The following is a 17,941-nucleotide window of genomic DNA, read 5'->3' as shown; positions in this document are numbered from 1 at the left end:
TAGAACATCAGTGGTTTTGTCTTCATGCTGTGGGGTTGTTTTGTTTGAGTAGGTCTCACAATGACCCAAATCATCCAATTGATCAAACCAGCTATAGCTAAAGGGACTAAGACTTAATCTACACGCAGAATCCTCTTTTCTTCTCTGCAGCAGGCAACACCAAAGTCCTTCACCTTCTTCCTCCCCCTCAATCTTTGAAATCTCCCCTACAATTCTATGGATGCTTAAAGATTCTCTCTCATTGAACTTTCTTACTGAAGTGCCGCCAGATGGTAATGAATTGTAGTGCAACTGCTGTTTTCCACACAGATTGCTTTATGATTTTATTTGAAACCATAAATTATGCATCAGTGAATTTTGACTGGGAAGAAGAAAAGGCTGAGTTAATAACAACAGACATGTTTTACCTTTGGGTCGTGTATTCCAGAAAGCTCTTCATAGATCTTCTCTCCTACCATGACAGCAGCTAGGTTGGCTGTGTATGTGGACAAACAAAAAAGACAGAAAATAGCCCAGAGATTCATTAAAAACCTTCCAGTCCAGCACTTGGGGGGTTTGATGGCAGCTGTTCTTCCAAACAAGATCGCATAGCAGACGTTCAGGGCAGAGGAGAAAGAGAAGACTTTGTTCCTGTTCCTTCCCTTGGGTGTCATCCCAAAAGGACTTTTCCACTCATATAAGGTGAGGAATATAGCTGTGATGTGGAGAGCAACAAATATCCCCAGCCACATAGTCCAGTGAAGTGGCCACATAAAGGCTCCAATAGGAGCTGCTGTGTCTTTGGTCCTCACCAAGATGCCCAGGCTGGTTGAAAAGAAAGGGCTGGTGAAATCAATCACTTGGCTGCGGGCAGTGTTAATGCTAAACGATGTCACCGCCATGTGAGCTGTGCCAGCAAGAAGGTCTCCCACCAACCCTGTCCAGTGCCCGTTCTTCCAGGCTCCATATTTTCCATCACCAACAATGTACAAGTCAAAATCAAAATTCATATCCTCAGCTAGCTTCTCCAGCAGGTCAATGCAGTAGCCATAGCAGCACTTCTTCAGCTCAATGGGAACAGTGTCATTCCCTCCTTGAAGGGTTTCAAACAGGTTATCCAGCACGGCTGAATCATTGGTCAAAGGATCCAGGCACAGCTGCCCTGCTGGGCAAAGACCTTCATCGTCTACATCTCTTGTAAAGACAAATGGATGCTCAATAAGAGTTACCACTCTGAGGTGCAGCCGGGTGGGGTGTTGCATGTGATTTTTATGTCTCTGGGCCTGTTCTGGCCATATCCCATAATCCATGATTATCTTTCCTTCTTGCCAGCTCCCCAGACGAGTCCACATTGGGTTTCCAACAGGATCGTGCTGCAGATTCCAGATGAAGAAGTTGTTTTCTGAGCTGACAATGGATGAGTCCTTCACCTTAATGTGGCCACTGAGACCATCAAAAGTTGTGTTGGCTAAAAACCTGTTGAAGGGAGAACGCAGAGTAATCAGAAGTAGACAACTGAAGTCATCATGCTAAAGCATATGCAGACACCATGAATTTATGTTTAAGAGAATACATTGGGGATGTTGTTGAACACCTGGATCATTAATAGCTTTCCTATGGCATGATAAACAAGGCACTTAATTTACGACTAAAGTATACTTGGAAATGCTCTCCTACATGTCTTACCTAATGTAAATGAAACTCTTCAGGAAAGATATTCTTTTCACTTCCTAGAAAAAATGAGTGAGACAACATTGATTTTTTTCAGTTACCTTTACCTCATAAATTAATGAAACATAGGTTAGTTCTAAGCTGAACTCACCAGATCTGCAGCCAGTTTCCTAGATAAAAATATGCATGAAAATGGAAGAGTGGAAAATATGTTTGAAATGTCCTTCCAAGAAAAATCCTGTAATCTCAGTAAGATCTAGCTTACATAAGAGAGGCTACTGAAGTGCTGTCAACAGCTTTCACGCACTCTGAAGTGAACCAATCTGGATTCAAAAATGCAAATTTGGCATTGGTAAATCACTGTTAGCGACTTCAGAATCAAGAAAGGGACTCAATGAAAGATGGTTGCCCTAGGACAGTCAGTTTTAAGTCTTAGCAAAAAAAATATACAAGTTTCTTAAAATATCTGCAGCAGTAATGTTCTTAAAAGTGCAATTTTGACATTGTAGCAGATCTCATGAAGTGTGCCAGTTTTGCACTGCACATTTTGCATTGAGATTTCTGGGCTTTTACTATTCCAGATATTCACAACCAAGTTAAGTATTTCCTTTGTATTGGGTGGCAATATTTGCTAGTACTTTTCTTTCCTGTATGTTGAATTCAGCTTCTGGTAAGTCATTATCAAAGTGGCTAAAATGACACGGATAAAGGCACAGGGAGCTGAGCAGGAAATAAGTGTTACAGGGCGAAAATCCTTTTTAGTGTAGACACCATGACCAGCTGAACTGCACTCTGGTTATAAGAAAGCTGCTATGCATTTTGCAGGGGCTGTAAAGGGACTGTAAAACTGTTAAAGTCTTAGCGCGGTGATTCCATCAAAAACAGTTGAGTTAAACTGCTGCTAATATGACGTCAGGTAACTCAAACATATTTTTCAGTAAGAGGCAGTCAGAAGACAGACTATTTAGCTATCACAGTAGAATATAACACCTCACATTTGCTCTGGGAATTGGAGAAAAGCAAGTATTGAAAGAAGAATAAAGGCTATAGCTGTCATTCCAGCCTCAATAAGCAAGGCATAAACTTTAAGTAGTCTTAATTGTTTATCAGTAGTTAGACTGGATTAAAAATAACCTTTAATTGATTTGAAAAGGCTAAATTCACAGCAAGTGTGTGTGCATGCATACTTCTGCCTGGTCTCTACCCTTTGTTTTGATGACTTTTGATGATTTTTGATTATTTTTGATGGAGTTTCAGCACATAAAACTCTGGACTGTGTAGGTCTCAATACTGTATCAATTTTGTCCTCAGCAAAGGGTAAATTTACGAAACTAAATAATATAGTTTTGAGTGTGGTTGTGTGTGTGATGGCCTTCTCTGAGATGTTTTAAAAATTCTTCCTATGCAGTCTATTTTGAGTAGGTTGAATTGGAGAAAGATGATACAGCCAATACTATGAAAAGCAATTGATCTGTACATGTCTTAACCTGGGCCTGAAAATTATGCCTAAAAATGCACATAGGTGTTAGCTAAATGATACTGCCACTTCGTTAATCAGCGGTGTCTGCCACTGTTCCACTAGCCCTTTTCTCTTACCCTGTGTTTCCTATTTCATGGTGCACTTGCATATTTGTGTATGCAAACACTATCAAGACAAAGTTTATACGGGAAAGCAATCTCAAGCACTAAAGAAAGGCTTATGTGCCCATAAACTTACCTGTTTTTTATCTCTTTTCCTCAGTCTTTGTAAAAAATTATACAACTTCTTCCTTACAAGCCTTGCTGGACTTACATGCTGAAGCCATCACTATGACAATAACAGTAAAACCATTGCATGTGTAGATGGAATCGTATGCAAAATTTTGAAGGAATTAAGTGTGGAAAATAGTGTTAACAGTTCACAAAATGCCCAAACTGAGGGAGACAAGTCCTCAGATGGAATAAGCTGTCGAAGTTCTGATGAATTTGGCCCCGTGTTGCTACAACAGCATGACTTGGATATCAGAATGCTGCAGACCAGGTGTTTCGGGAGTAGATGAAGCTATGGAATAATGCATTAAATTTATTTTCTGCAGGTAGAATGAGGACAGTGGAATTTATGCACTGTGTTCTCTGACTTTCACTGTAAAAATAAGTGTGCCCATGAGGGTGCATCGAGCCCTCTGTACCTGTCCTGCGTTTGAATTGTGTTAGAAGCGGTTACCTGAGAGATTTAGTAGCATTTGAATGTACGACTTTGCTACCTTATAGAGTTAGTGGCTTACTTTTGCAGCTGATTTGCATGTTCTGTATTTTTGGTGGTGACAGGACATTAATCAAAATAAATGAGGGGAACCATGTGGGAGATACATTTTCACAATGCTTTGTTTTATACGCGAGTGGCTGCGGCTGCTGATCATTTGCGTACGCTGTATGCAGCGCTAGTCCAACTCATGCCAGGGACTTCACGTAAAACCTCCTTTACTCAATAACTTTAGGAAGTAGAGACAAGGATCTGACTACATAATTTAAGCCAGCAGTCTCCAGCGTGAATCTTTGGGAATTACAAGTGCAGAGTATTGCATACACACATCAGCAATACCCGAGCAGTAACTTTTCAGCAGGGCTACCGATGGGTTTGTATGGGAAGAGGATATGTACAAATTCAGAAGGGGAAGGGCAGATCCTCAAGTCTGGCAGCTGAATGAATTTCCTTGATGTTATGTCAGTATGTGCGAGCTGATGATCACACCCACAGGCTGTGAGAGCTGGATCACACCTTTACTAGTGTCACGTCAGTTTGACCAATGAGTCCAAAGTGTGTCATTTGCTCATTTCAGCTTTATTTGTTTTTCATGTTCTTTGTTGTAAGAACTGCTCATTAGAGCATTAGCAGCACTACCATACTCCGGCAGAGATATCTTCATAGTACCTTTAAGAATGATTTAATTAAATTATTTCATTTTCTTTCAAGCTTGATGGCTTGGTCATTCCACATCATTCTTGGAAAGTTTACTGAAGGCAAGAACTACAGTGGGCAAGCAAATAGCAGGCTGCTGAAATTATCCAAGAAGCAGAGTTAAGCTGCAAGACTAATTAAGGCTATACAGCAAGATGAGGCTTTGAATTTTTAATGCCTCATTCCGTCAACAAGGATGCTCCCATAAGCAGTCAGGAATAGATCAGGGAATTGATCTCATCGTAAGAGGGATGAGGGATGGAGACTTACAACAGTATAATCTTCAGGGGTTTGTACATCTATATCCATACTCATATCCATATCCATACAGATAAAAGCATGCTTTGCCACAGACTAGACCTTGGCCTTGTTCACAATCCTTATTCCACTCCTGGGTGGCATTTACACGTCTGCACAGCCAATGTATGAGCACAGTGTTGGCAATGAAAGCTCAGGTGTCAGCTGTGGCAGCTCGTGGGAATGCTGTTTAACTACACACTGCAGTTGAGGGAGGCAAAGCTCCATGCTTTCTCCATCCCCGCCCGCCGCAGCTCCAAGGCTACATGTCAAGACAGATGGGTTCATTCCGACAGAAAAACGCCCACGTTAGCAAACACTCAATGAAGCAGCAGATAAAAGTTTCCTCTTTGGAGGCGCACTGCTTGCCTAGAAGCACGTGTGCAACAGACGAGGTTGGCCACTGTTGAGCCACTCATCGGTGCTTCATGCCTGGGAAATTATTGGTACCACTTGGAGTTAATAGTTATGCTGCTAACTCAAATATATCAGTACTGGCTATCAGGTATCTGTCTCACTTATACAGTATAAAAAGAGCTGCAGTGATTCAGGACAAGAGTTTACCTAACCTGTTGTTTTGTCTTTAATAGGGTCCACAAGCAGATGCCTAGGGAAAACCAGGATAAACATACGATCCTTGTTTCTTTTCCACAATATCTTTACTGAGAGGACAGAACAAGAAATTTCCTATATGTGAAATTGCTTCTTGTCTCCCAAAATCTAACAGAAGATAGTAGTTTCCTGTAGAAAGCAATGATGAAGAGATATTTTGCAGGAATACATAAGAGCTTTACTTTTGCTTTCTTACTTCTTTGTCCCTTCCTTAACCCTCTAAAGATCTGTTTGCGAAACTATTGTCCTCAAGTATTTGTTACTTTAAGAAGCCTGTTGCTGAGTTTTGCTTTTCAGGGACTTAGGTATGATCTAGTTAAAATACCCAGAATAATGAGACAAAATTAATGATACCACAAGTCAGTGGGCATATTGCAAGCCAGTGCAGTATTTATTGCCAAGCCTTTTTTCACTCTTTGGAAACAGGGGGTTTTTGACCCCCAAGTTATGGACAAGTGCTGACTAAGGAACTGTTAGGGTCTCAAATGGTTGTGTTTTGAGCAATGCTGTAACATTACTGTGAAAAAACACCTCAGGTATCATTTCAAAAAAAGTTGCAAACATACAAAAAGCTTCAAGAACTTTTATCCTAACTCCACTCAACAAAATCTGTTGGCTGAAAACCAGGTGTAATGGGGGAAAAACATGCAACAGTCATAGATGTACAACAGCTGATGTATTCACATAGTTAGCACAGCACTTTTTTTTTGTTTTCAAAAGGAACCATGCAATTTTTCCTCTCATGTGTTAAAACCCAGAATATTTCTAGACATGAATTTGCAAGTAATTTTGGGAGCAACTTCAGTACAGTGACATGCAGTGATCTACAGGAATAGTTTCAGCAGAAGCTGAAAGAGGAGCCTTCCACACCAAGCAACAGAGACAGCACTTTGTAGTTTTGAGTGCTCTCACCAGCAGCAGTAGTCTCTGAGGTGGTCAAGGTCCATCTTTTTGTTTCTTTTCCATGGAATCATACTAGCGAGGGCTACACATCTGCTTTTATACTCTCTGATTGCTTTGGTAGTGCGAATAATCTTACTGTGTTTTGCGTTCTCTCAGGTTTCTCAAAACCTCAAGAGAATTTGACAATAGTCCCGACTTTTCCCTCTTATATGCATAAACATAAATACAAGATTCTTTCAGAGCATAGTCTGTAACCTAGCCTATGTTTACTATGTGATTTCTACTTCTGTAGAACAGTGCCTTCTTCTACAACTGCCTTAATCTCCCTCTGTGGCTAAGTTTAAGTTTCATTATTTGCCCAGAAGTAATGAAGCAAGAGGAAATACTGAAACGAATGTGTGTATTAGGGAGGGTTAACAGCATGATAGCTAAGCCACTGAGAATGGTGGGGAGGGGCAGGAAAATTATTTTTCTTGTATACCAAATATTAGCTACAAAAAAGAAAAAAAGGAAAAACTTACTTTGACAAATACTGCCCTGAAGTGATATTCCTTTCATCTGTGTCCATACAATTCATCGTACTTGGAATAAGAGCTAGTTCGGGTTGAATCATGGTGGCTGCTGCTACAGCTCTTGCTACCAGCTCCATTGCATCCTGCACGTAATGCTCAAAGACTGACTGTGTTGTCTTGCCATGAGCAATGAGACCGAGCGGCAAACCTTCTGTCCTCAGTTCTTCCACGTTCTGTGAATCCCCAATAATCCAGTGAAGTTCTGGAGGCATCACACCGAACCGGGTAGTTATTTCAAAAATCCTCCGCGTTTTTTCCATGTCACATCCAAACATGACCATGGTAGACGTTGTGTCTTTGATGCTCTCCAGGTAAAACTGTAAGTAGTTCAGAAGGTCACTGGTTGAAGTGAGGTTTGCTGTGATGTTTATAATGGATCCCAGGTGGAACTTGGAGCTCTGTTGTGTGAGGAAGAGAAAATCTGTGATGTTCCACTCTTCCTGGCACAGCATCAGGCTGAAGTTGTACCAGTTGTTCATCGCAAGGATGGAGAAAGTGACATCAGCATCAGAACTCAGTGAGTTTTCTAAACTCATCTGCAGGTGAAGGGGATTCTGTAGTTAAAAATATGAAAGACAACTGATCACAAATATGCTGGACCCAAAGTTAATGAGTTTGCTTAATTTTTATTCACTTATTTAGTTCAAAGGAAGTCAACCAAGAGAACTGTGTGAGAAACAGGGAAACTTACACCCACTCAGCTTAAACGGACTATGACTCATGGGCTTCCTTGGCTAGAGTTTGAGTCAACTTCAGTAGTCACAAGTCTGTTTCCAACAGACTTGGAAACAGAATCTATTTCCAAGGATTTGTGTTTCTTTCCTTTTGGATTTCTTGGCATTCTCATGTAAAGATTTCCCTGCTCTCCTAACAGAGGTATGAGAAGGTATGCCTTTACTGTTCAGGTGCAACCCTGGTATTGATGTTCAAATTCAATGGATGCTGACAAGTTCTTTGGTAAACAATAAGAAAAATAAAGAAGAGCCCTCAGTTCTTTTTATTGCCTCTTTTTTCGGTACTTGGGGGATTTTTTTACAGAGACACATGAGTAACCCAACTAAACAGATCACAGTCTACAATCAATACACATCATGTACTGCAAATAAAACATGAGAAGATGGATTCTTTGGCAAAGGACAAGTTACTGAATGCACAAGAGGCTAAGATATGCAAACTGTGATTTCTGAGCTGGAAAATATTTGATAAATAACCATTCCATACTCATTTTTTCCATGTCATTGCTGATATAATAGAACTTAACCCATTAAATTTCCAGCCACCACTGCCCTTGGTTTTATCTATTCCAGAAAAGGAGGAAGGATGTAAGGCTAATTTATCTGTTCTCATAAAGTAAATATTTCTTCCTTTCTTATTATTTGATCCATAAATACTTTTCCCTTACTCTTACTCCTCCCCCTTCCCTGGTCCCAAAAATAAAGTTAAATTTTATCTCAGATCTAATAAGGAAGAGAAAAATTAAAGAATCCATGTAATTTCTGTCACTTTGCTACGAAAAAATTCTCCAGTCTCCCAAAATGTTTCTATCAGGCATTCAGCTAGCACAGGTTCCAACTTTTGGTTTCAGCTGAGAACTTGACAGTTTTCAGTGTAGCTTTGCTAAAAAAGTTATTTGACTTTACATTGGCATTTGATACCAGCCATGAGATTGTTCAAAAAATGTGAGTTATGATGCCTGTTTCGTGTATCTTTTGGTTTGTGAGATCTTTGTTTATGACTTTATGATGTTTGTCTCTACTCATGCACCCTCAAATCGTATCTTATCTTACACAGGTAGCCAAATTATATTTTTCTGTTCATTAAGTTACTAAACACTTCAGGTCTGTTCTTCATTCTTTGACATATTCAGTAGTTAACATGTATTATATATAAAAGGGATCAAACCTTTACTGTGTTGAAAGATGGCATAAAATGCTGTCAGTTTTATTTTAATAGTATTTCACTTTTCATTATAGGTTCCAGTTTGTATGGATCTTAGAAATGTCATTCTGACTTTGGAATAATACAGTAATTGCTCAATTTGCACTAGTTTTACTAAAATAAAACCCTGGGCTCTCCAATACAGATTTAAGGGGTGGAATGAGGAAAAAAAAAAACAACAAAAAAAAACACCTGAAGAGCTAAACATCATTTATAAGCAGCGAGCTTTGACTGTGTTAATTTGTAGTTACTCATCATCTGTTTTCCAGAGCAGATCATCTAAATTCAGAGCTTGATAAAGAGAATACTGTAATTGAGGATGCTCTCAGCAATTGTTATCTCTTGGTTTTGGTACCTGTGGCCTTTTTTTACACAGGCACATGAACAAGCTGATTAAATAGATCACTGTCCACAATCGATGCACATCATGTACTGCCAATAAGACACAAGAGGATTGACTCTTTGATGAAGGACAAGTTACTGAATGCCCAAGAAGCTAAGGTGTGCAGACTCCGTGAGTTCTATGCTGGGAAACATTGCCTGCTAATTAAAACACATGATTAGTTCAGGAAAAAAAAAAAAAAAAGCATTGTGCATAATATCTGGGTTTGTGGAGCTGATGTGAATAAATTAGTCTCTGCAAACTGAATCACAACAAACTTTTTTTCGTGATGTTACGAGAGGATCAGGTAAATTAAGTCTAGTTTGTCTCTCACTGCAAATAGAAGGGAGTAGGAAGAATTATGTTTGTGTCCTCTGTCCAAGATCAAGTAGAAGTATGAAAACTTTCTCCACGATGATCTGCCTCCAACCAGCAAAACTTTTAAAGTTTATTGTCTTAGTTAATTTGAATGTTAGAAAAGAAATTAGTTATTCAGTGTACATAGAACACTTTGCATATATAAATGATAGCACAGAACCTGACCATGCCTGTACGAGGAAGAGCAAATGTCTTCAGCATCTTCAGAGGCATAACATCCCAAACACAGTACTATACCTATGGTATAGGTGCAGGTATAAAAAATAATCTATTGGATACAGGAAAACAACCATGGTCTGATGAGTGGCAGAAGTTAGCAGTAACAGCTGTGTCCATTCTGTTGAATAAAACAGCTCCAGGAAACAAACTTGAGCATTTGTGCTGCTAAGTTTGACTCTGGTCTTGGCACATGCCAATTAGCTTTCTCATACCATGCACTGGCAGTTTGGGTCCCAGCACATTTTGGGGATCACTCCTAGTAGGCAGTATGGATAAGACTGTGTGAGAACTGCCTCTCCATCATACCCAGCAGGTTTAGATCTTTGAAGACCTCTGTGTCCTCATGCTAAACCCAGTGCATATGCATAGTTTCACATATACAAGACTGCTTCTGCTTGTCTATAGCACGGTTCCTCCAGTATTAAAACACTTTGAACTGACAGAGATACACAAAAGTTAAAAATTACACCTTAGGGTCACTGGGCATTACACTGGGCCCAGAGCAAGCACGGCACCAAGCACACATAGTCCAGAGAATGCGAAACTCCTCCTCAGCACCAGAAAATGGGACATAATTTTACTCAGCAGTGCAGGTGAAGGCAGTCTCCATCTGACTTGGTATGCTCAGGTGCAGGTTATCCTACAGCACTGCAGCTACAGGCTTAGTCCTCAAGAGCTCTAGCGTTGGTCCCCGTCTCATGTGCAACAGAATGTGGTCCAACAGACTGTTCTTGTATGGAGACACTGCTCCTTCACTGAAGATACATTTGGGATAACCTGGAATAGACTGAGCCTGCGTTTAAAAGTGTTTCTTGGTGTGAAACCACCTGTGCTTCAGCTGTCACTTTCAAAAGCCCACAGGTGCGTCTACGTGAGCACTTAGCACCACTGTGATTTATTAGTTGCTAAATTCCCTGTTAATGTGCTTGAAACATAAACATTCAGCTCTGAAAAAATAGCAAACACAATTTCTTTTCTTTACTAAGTATATTGGGACTGCAAACCTGTCTTCAGAATTTTTCTTACACAGTCATATACATCAAATTCAGTCACTAGACGTCTCCCTTCTACATAGCTTTCAGTTAATTCTCAGCCCACCATGCAAACACCCCTGTGGAGACTGGGGAGGAACAACATGTAATGTTTGCTTTGTACTGGGACTCGGGGAAGGGGATCCTTGATGGCCCACATTCTTTCACAGCTCAACCAAAAAGAACTGTCTCTGGCTTCGTCTACTGGTACTCATCTACTGAGTGGCTATCTGACTTTACTGGTTTTATATGGAAAAGAAGATCCCCCTGCCTGTCAGTATTCCACAGGCACTTGGACAATGCCCTTAATAACATGCTTTAACTTTTAGTCAGCCCTGAAGTGGTCCGGCAGTTGCACTAGATGATCGTTGTAGGTTCCTTCCAACTGAAATGATACTATTCTATTCTACTCCATTCCATTCCATTCCATTCCATTCCATTCCATTCCATTCTTCTAGGGAAGGATGTGGAGATATTTGGAGAAGTTTGGGTTTAATACCTTATTTATTTTGAAAGGTTCATTTGCCATTTGTAGGCTGCAGTTGAACATATAGGCGCTGATTCAGTATACAGCCTTTGATATTACAACATTCTTAATGCTTTTACATATTTTTATTGATTTTATTTCCTTTAAAATAAGCAATTACTGCTTTTTAATGAGGAACTTCCAAAAATTGTTTATTCAGTCATTCAGTAGCAATCACTGAGACTGCATAATTTCACAGCAAAGGCTTTTGACAACTTAAATGATAGTTTAGATGTGTGTAACTTTGTACTTATCATGGAATAGAATATTTATGAGATAGTATCAGTGTATTGAACTGTGCCCATCCATCCTTATTAAAGTTCTTATGCAAACTCCCTCATTTTCTCACTTTGGAAATTAGTCAAGTTCGACTATCTCAGTTAAACTGTCTATTAAAGCTCACATGGAAATTCAATTGCTTTGTTTAAATTTGACTTTAAGCTGTCATTAAAGATGACATGACTTGCATCAGTTTTGCTTCAAATTACACAAACAGAGAATTAAACCTCATGTGAATAATGTTAATTGTGATCTATTTTTAATAATGTGTTTGCATTTACATAGTGTCACTATCAAAAACATTTTCTATGTCTATGAGAGCTTAATATTTTTATTGCACGTCATTAGCTCCGCTTTTATAAACCAGCCATGATCAACGGACTTCAGTTTCTACTGGGTAAAGAACAGGCCTAGAATCCTTAATTTCTGACTAATCCCCTTCAAATCAGATACCAACAGTCTTTCCCCTGACTTTCAGTGGGCTTTGGACCCAGCCACTCATGGAGTATTAAGCTTTACATGGTCTGATATGTTTCACTCCTGTACATCAGCAGAGACTGTAACTACTTATTTGCCTTTTGTATCCCAACCAGGGCAGTTTTACAGTTTCATTGCCTGAGACACCTGAGATAGCAGGTTCATTTAACAACTGAAACATGATTTGCATTTCATTAATGCAAGATTTTTCAGTAGTCTGTAGACCCGTCCTTAGCCCTTGTAAATCTTTTGAGCAGAAATTCCTGGAGCTGGACTGACTTACACCCTGAAGGATCTGGCCATTTATCTCTTCAACCAAATTTGTAATGCTAATTAGGCGTGGTCACGGTGACATTTTATTTGACATTATGATAGCTTCATTAGCAGAGTTAAAAGCACATATGTCAATATTCTTTTGCTAACTGTGTAAAAGTAAATAATACACAGAAAATATTATTCCCCTCTGACTCTTGGGGGCAAAGGCAGTGCTTAGATATATATTTATGATAAACACAAAAGAGAAAACATGCTATATAATTACATCAGAGAAAGCCCCACCGAAGGAAAAAAAAAAAAAAAAAGCCTTCTGGCTTACAGTGCAACTGTGGGGACTCACAGCTTTACAAACAGAGCTAAATGGCAGCTGTGCGCAAGCTGATGCCGCAGCTTCAAAAACTGGGAAGCTCTTTCTTCCACTGTTGAAATTACAAAATTCAGGCTTAAAACCCAGTTCCCTAAAGGCTACAGGCACACCTATTGCTTCTTCCTTCCATGCCATGAAAAAAGACGCTATGAAATGTTGGTTTATTTTTTTTAATATCTGCCTGACTGCTGAAACTGCAGTGCTTCAAGGACGGATTTTGTGTTGGCAGCTGGCAGACCGCGGGAAGGACATCGGATGGAGACATCCTGCCGCCCTAGCCGACCAGCTGCTGAGCTGCCCACCACATCCCCTACTGCATCCCAGCCGCTGCATGGTCCGCCTGGTCGCGACAGAGGGATGGTGTGCTCCTTCCAGCACCTCCACCTCCAGGCTGGAGTGAGAAACCTGCTCTGCCCGTGACGGGTGGCTGTAGCCAAGATGACGGACATCACGGTGGGTGAGGCATCCAGGTTTTCTTCTCAAAAACCATTCTGCAGCTTCCGCAGCGGCACAAGCGGTGATCGTGGCAGGCACACATCCCTCCGCTCCCCTCTGAAGAGCACCGGGAGCTGGGCACAGGTGTTGCACTGCTCCTGGGCTCTCGCCTGGTCCCAGTTAAACTCCCACACCCTCGTCATGGACATCGGTAACCATTAAGATTTGGCTTCTAAGGCCTTCATCCAGCAAGACACTTAAGCACCCGTTTAAGCATCATCATCATCAGTGTGATTAAAAATACCAGTCATACGTTTCTTCTGCTATTTAGACAGGAGAATAATCATGCCTTTCAGTTCTCTGGGGAAGAAAATCCCAGACCTGCTTTGAGGAGGATGACTTCATGAGTTCCTCTTTTTTGCATCTTGTGCACCCGTCTCCACATACACACCTGTTTGACCAAGACTGTAATTGGAAACAGGACAGGTGCCCACACTAAAGGCTATTTTTTGCAGGTGGTTTAAAAGCTTCTGAGAGACAAAAGTTAGCTTAGACTAACCAGAGCTGTCCTGACTCCTGCAGCAAAAGAAGCCTGGCAGCTGTCCAGGCAACACTCACAAGCAGATCCTAAAAAGGCACCGACTGTTGATTTTACACACACAAAACCACAACAGTTAGACTAGTTTAAGTCTTGACTTAGTTTGTCCTGAAAATAATTTCTCTTGTTAGACCAGACAGTCATGACTTGAGGTTGCTTAGCATCTCTAATGCCTACATACAAATACTCCAAACTAATCTGAATATGTACAGCTCTCTACAAGGTTGAAGAGGCAATATAAAATATGAACTTCCAGCTATTCTTGGAAAGTAAGACCCATTATTTATCTTCATAGGCACTTATAAATTATCACAACTAATACCACTTCAAAAACTTCAAGGTGTTCTTTGCTCCAGGAGGAAAAAATAAAGTCCAACATTTAAAGTTTCACAAAAAATATTTCATACAGATGCCAAGACCCAAAATAGGTTTTGCTTCCACTAAATGTGTCATTATAGCTAAGAAAAGACAGATGATTGCCAATACAAATAGATTGGGGGAGCTGCAGGAATTCTCCATGACAGGCCTTCCTCCATCATTAAAATAGCAATGCAAAACTCCAGAGAACCACCTCTGCTCTGTGGTACGCTTCAGCTTGGAGAAAGAAGTGGCTGGGTCCATGTCTGTGACTCTTGCTCCGAAGTGCTACAGCATCGTAATCCATGTCCCCAAAGCCCTTGCAAATGGGTAAAAGATACCAGGAGATAACAAGTGTGACTATTATCCACAATGGACAATTTGTTACTGCGTGGCAATATTTTCTAGAAGCTCAACACTGTTGCAGAATCAGGTTGTCACAAGTAAGTGAGCATTTGCCAGCAAGAGCAAGGAGATCGTGGCTAGCTCTACCCCAGGCTTTCTTTCTAATGCCATTTCCCAGTAACACATTTTCTTACGGCTGGCCTCATCTAGACTGTCGTGTTTGTGAGCAGGATTTCTCATTTGGCGTTCGTGCTGTAGCTACCCCATTACTGGTCTTCCTACACTTGTAAAGGATGCAAAATACAGTGACTGGTCCATGGAGGTGTATCTTTTCGGGGTTCTGAATGCCACTATAAGCTTGAATAACTGGAAAACAGGATTTAGCAGAATTTAATTTTTCCCTTAAGGAGACACAGCATTCAGCTAACTCAAAGCCCTTCAGCAGACTGTCTAGGGGTGTTGCTGTGCTCCTCTGTTGAGAAGCACCTCACAAACGTTGGTGCTTTTCACATCCTGGCCATCAGTCAGAAGGGCTCTGTTTTAAAGCGACTCCCCAGCAGGCAGTCTGAGTTTCCCCTCATGTGTTATTCAGGCGATGCACAGCGGAAGGGCTTTTTTCCCCCCAGTTTTTGGTTCATGAGGACAGGTGGAAATTCAAGTTTTGATAGCAGCAGAGCCAAAACTGTGGCAGCACCTGGGAGCAGATGGTGCCTGTCCTTCAGGCTTGCCAAGATCTGCCTCTTTGGCCCTGGCACTCCCAATGTCTGAGCTGTGATGCAGGAAGACCCTGTTGTAAAGAAATTCTGATAATACACCAGTGGTGCTGTTTTGACACAGCAAATTATTTAAGTGGCTACCAGAGCACTCTCTTTGTGTGTGTCTGCCAGGAAGAACTAACTTATTAGTCTTTTAGAGTCTTTTAGGGCCGTGAGTAAGGACCCTAGATCGAGGACGTAGGTGTGATCAGGCTGCTGTAATAAAATGTTACTTGGATTATCAAGAAATCACAGTTCAAAGGCTGCTGAAAAAAAAAACCAAATGGGGTTGTATCACAGATCCCCACAAGATGAGAGGAGAAGCCTTCACGCTGCAAACACAGGATGGCACCAGAGGTGCCAGGGATAAAAATCACAACTCACCAATGGTCAGCTTCTGGTCACTAGGAGATTGCAACCTTGGGAGCTGAGTAAAATGGAGAACAAAGAACCAGTATCTATATACGTAACATGTACTAGATACTCTGAATGTGGATATAAGGTGGAATTGCAAAAGCATGAGGAATGGGTAAGTAAATACAGCAGAGATGCAGACGGCGCTAACAAACATACAAAAGTGACCAAAAGCCAACCCAGAGGAGGAAGAAACTCCTGCTACCACCACCATACTCCTCCTTTTAGAGATCTTGGGACATAGATGACTTGCCTCTAACAACCCCCACCCCCTGAAAGCACACACGCACTTGCTCTGTCTCCCTGAAGATGAGGATGCCAACCTCAGGACCCAGAGCTGCATTGAAGGGTGAGCCCAGCACCTGAGGAAAGAGACAGGGGAAGTGCGTGTATGGCAATTTGAGCTGTATCATTACTGAGAATGAGCTCTAGTACTTGGATAATTTGCCTATAAGTGTTAGCATCATTGGGACCAATGACACTACTTTGATTAGACTGCTAGGACTTTAATGAGACTAACAACTAATTCTTGGCTTCGCATACAGAATGGGTTTCTAAAGCTCATGTTAATTGCATGCAGTGTTTGCTGTGATGCCTCACTCTTGAGGACAACTGTTAACACAGTGCAAGAGTTGACAGGGAATTTGGCAACCAGGGCTGTAATTGCCATGCACATTGCCAAGCATTGCTCCACACCATCCTCCTTGGCATGTCACCCCTGCCGGGCTCCTTGGCGTAACGGGCTCTTGCAACGGCATTCCCATCCGTGCCCTGTTACAGCAGCATCCACCTTCCCATCAGCAAGATGGACGTGTTGCAGTATATCACTATCAAATGCTAATTTTTCACAAGCACAACAGGCTATGAATACACTTTCTGTACTACCCAGCTTTTTGGGCATGAGCAAAATTCCGGCTGAACAAAAATAAATTAATTCTGTAAGAAAATGTAGAATATAAGGAGAGAGGGTATAGAGAAGACTAGTTAATGCTATGTAGGTAAAAGAAGTTTGATACCGTTTTACAAAAGCAGCTATTGTCCTTTCTGATACGCACTCAATGTACCCACGCAGCACTTAATTCAACTAGATTTTATTCACCATTAATACCTGCAGCAAGGAATAAAATCTGGAGCACTGTTTTCACTCATCAGTCCAGTTCCAGCATGGGTTGAAAGTATCTTCAACTCCTGAGCATTTGCATTCCCCATATTCTCAGTAGCTGTGCCCCCGTGTCTCATTATTTTTACAAATGACTATGTGCCTACCAACAGGCTGTGCAACCCTCTCTGGTGTTGGCAGCTCAGCAGAGTGAAACTAGGTCATCAGATCTTGGAGACAAACAGGGAAGGAGGTGGCAATTCAACAAAGAAGCCTTCCCCGTTCATCCTGAGGCAGTGCTGCAAAGCGATGCTCGGGATGGGGCACAGGCAGCACCTCCAGGACAGTCCTGGCCGCCATGGGATCCCCCGCACTCCTTGCAGGGCACTGGGTGCTGCTCCTCAAGGACAATGACCGGCCACCAAGTTAGCTTTTTCATCTCTACAGGTCCCTGCCAGTCAGGGAAATGCCCACAGGTTGTGCTGCACGCGGTTATGCACGGAGCAGCCGCTGTAACGACAGCTGTATGTGGCAGTATACAGTGGGAGAAATTAGCGCTGACCCATGTCCCGTTCCTCAGAAAGCCAGCACCAGCTCACCATCACATCCTCTTCTGCTGCGCCTTGCTCCGGGCATGTTCCACAGGATTAATTTTACCTACCGGTGCATTTTGCTCTATATTGATTTTTTTGTATGAAAGCAAGCTGAGAATTAAGCTTGCAAAGACTGATCTCTCAGCTCTGTTAAATGAGGCCAGGGTAGATTAAGTTAGTAGTTGATCTTTCTGAGGCTAGACATTTAAATCACGGCTCTAAGGTGAATTCTTGTGTGTACTTGCTTGGCTTAAAACTAGGATCGGCATTTAAACATCTCCACTTGAGGTTTCTTAATTAATACATCAAGGATTTAATTAGAAAGACCAAAAATGAGAAAGAAGAGTTGCAACTGGTTCCCAGGGCTGGGGGTGAGCAGGGGAAAAAAAATAAAAATCAAACTTCTCTTTTAAAAACAAATACACACTGCATGTGGTGGGGCAGGGAGCTGACAGAGGGGACCAGCCACCAGGACGTGCCATTCTGAGCGGCCGCGAAAT

The 17,941-nt window shown here is 41.4% G+C and overlaps 1 protein-coding gene across 1 annotated transcript in view; it reads right to left on the bottom strand.

The window, feature by feature from the left end:
• GRIN3A (glutamate ionotropic receptor NMDA type subunit 3A) overlaps positions 1 to 17,941 on the bottom strand; it is an 80,597-nt gene that overhangs the window by 35,985 nt on the left and 26,671 nt on the right. Inside the window, exons 2-3 of the mRNA XM_054186936.1 lie at positions 6,922 to 7,526; positions 408 to 1,455 (exon numbers count right to left, since the gene is read on the bottom strand). Of these exons, the coding sequence (XP_054042911.1) occupies positions 408 to 1,455; positions 6,922 to 7,526 (1,653 nt within the window). The remainder of the gene's footprint in view (positions 1 to 407; positions 1,456 to 6,921; positions 7,527 to 17,941) is intronic.

The sequence above is a fragment of the Rissa tridactyla genome, chromosome Z (assembly GCF_028500815.1).
Source record: "Rissa tridactyla isolate bRisTri1 chromosome Z, bRisTri1.patW.cur.20221130, whole genome shotgun sequence".
NCBI lineage: Eukaryota > Metazoa > Chordata > Aves > Charadriiformes > Laridae > Rissa > Rissa tridactyla.
The sequence above is the reverse complement of the archived record's forward strand: the minus strand, read 5'-3'. Positions and strand labels throughout refer to the sequence as shown.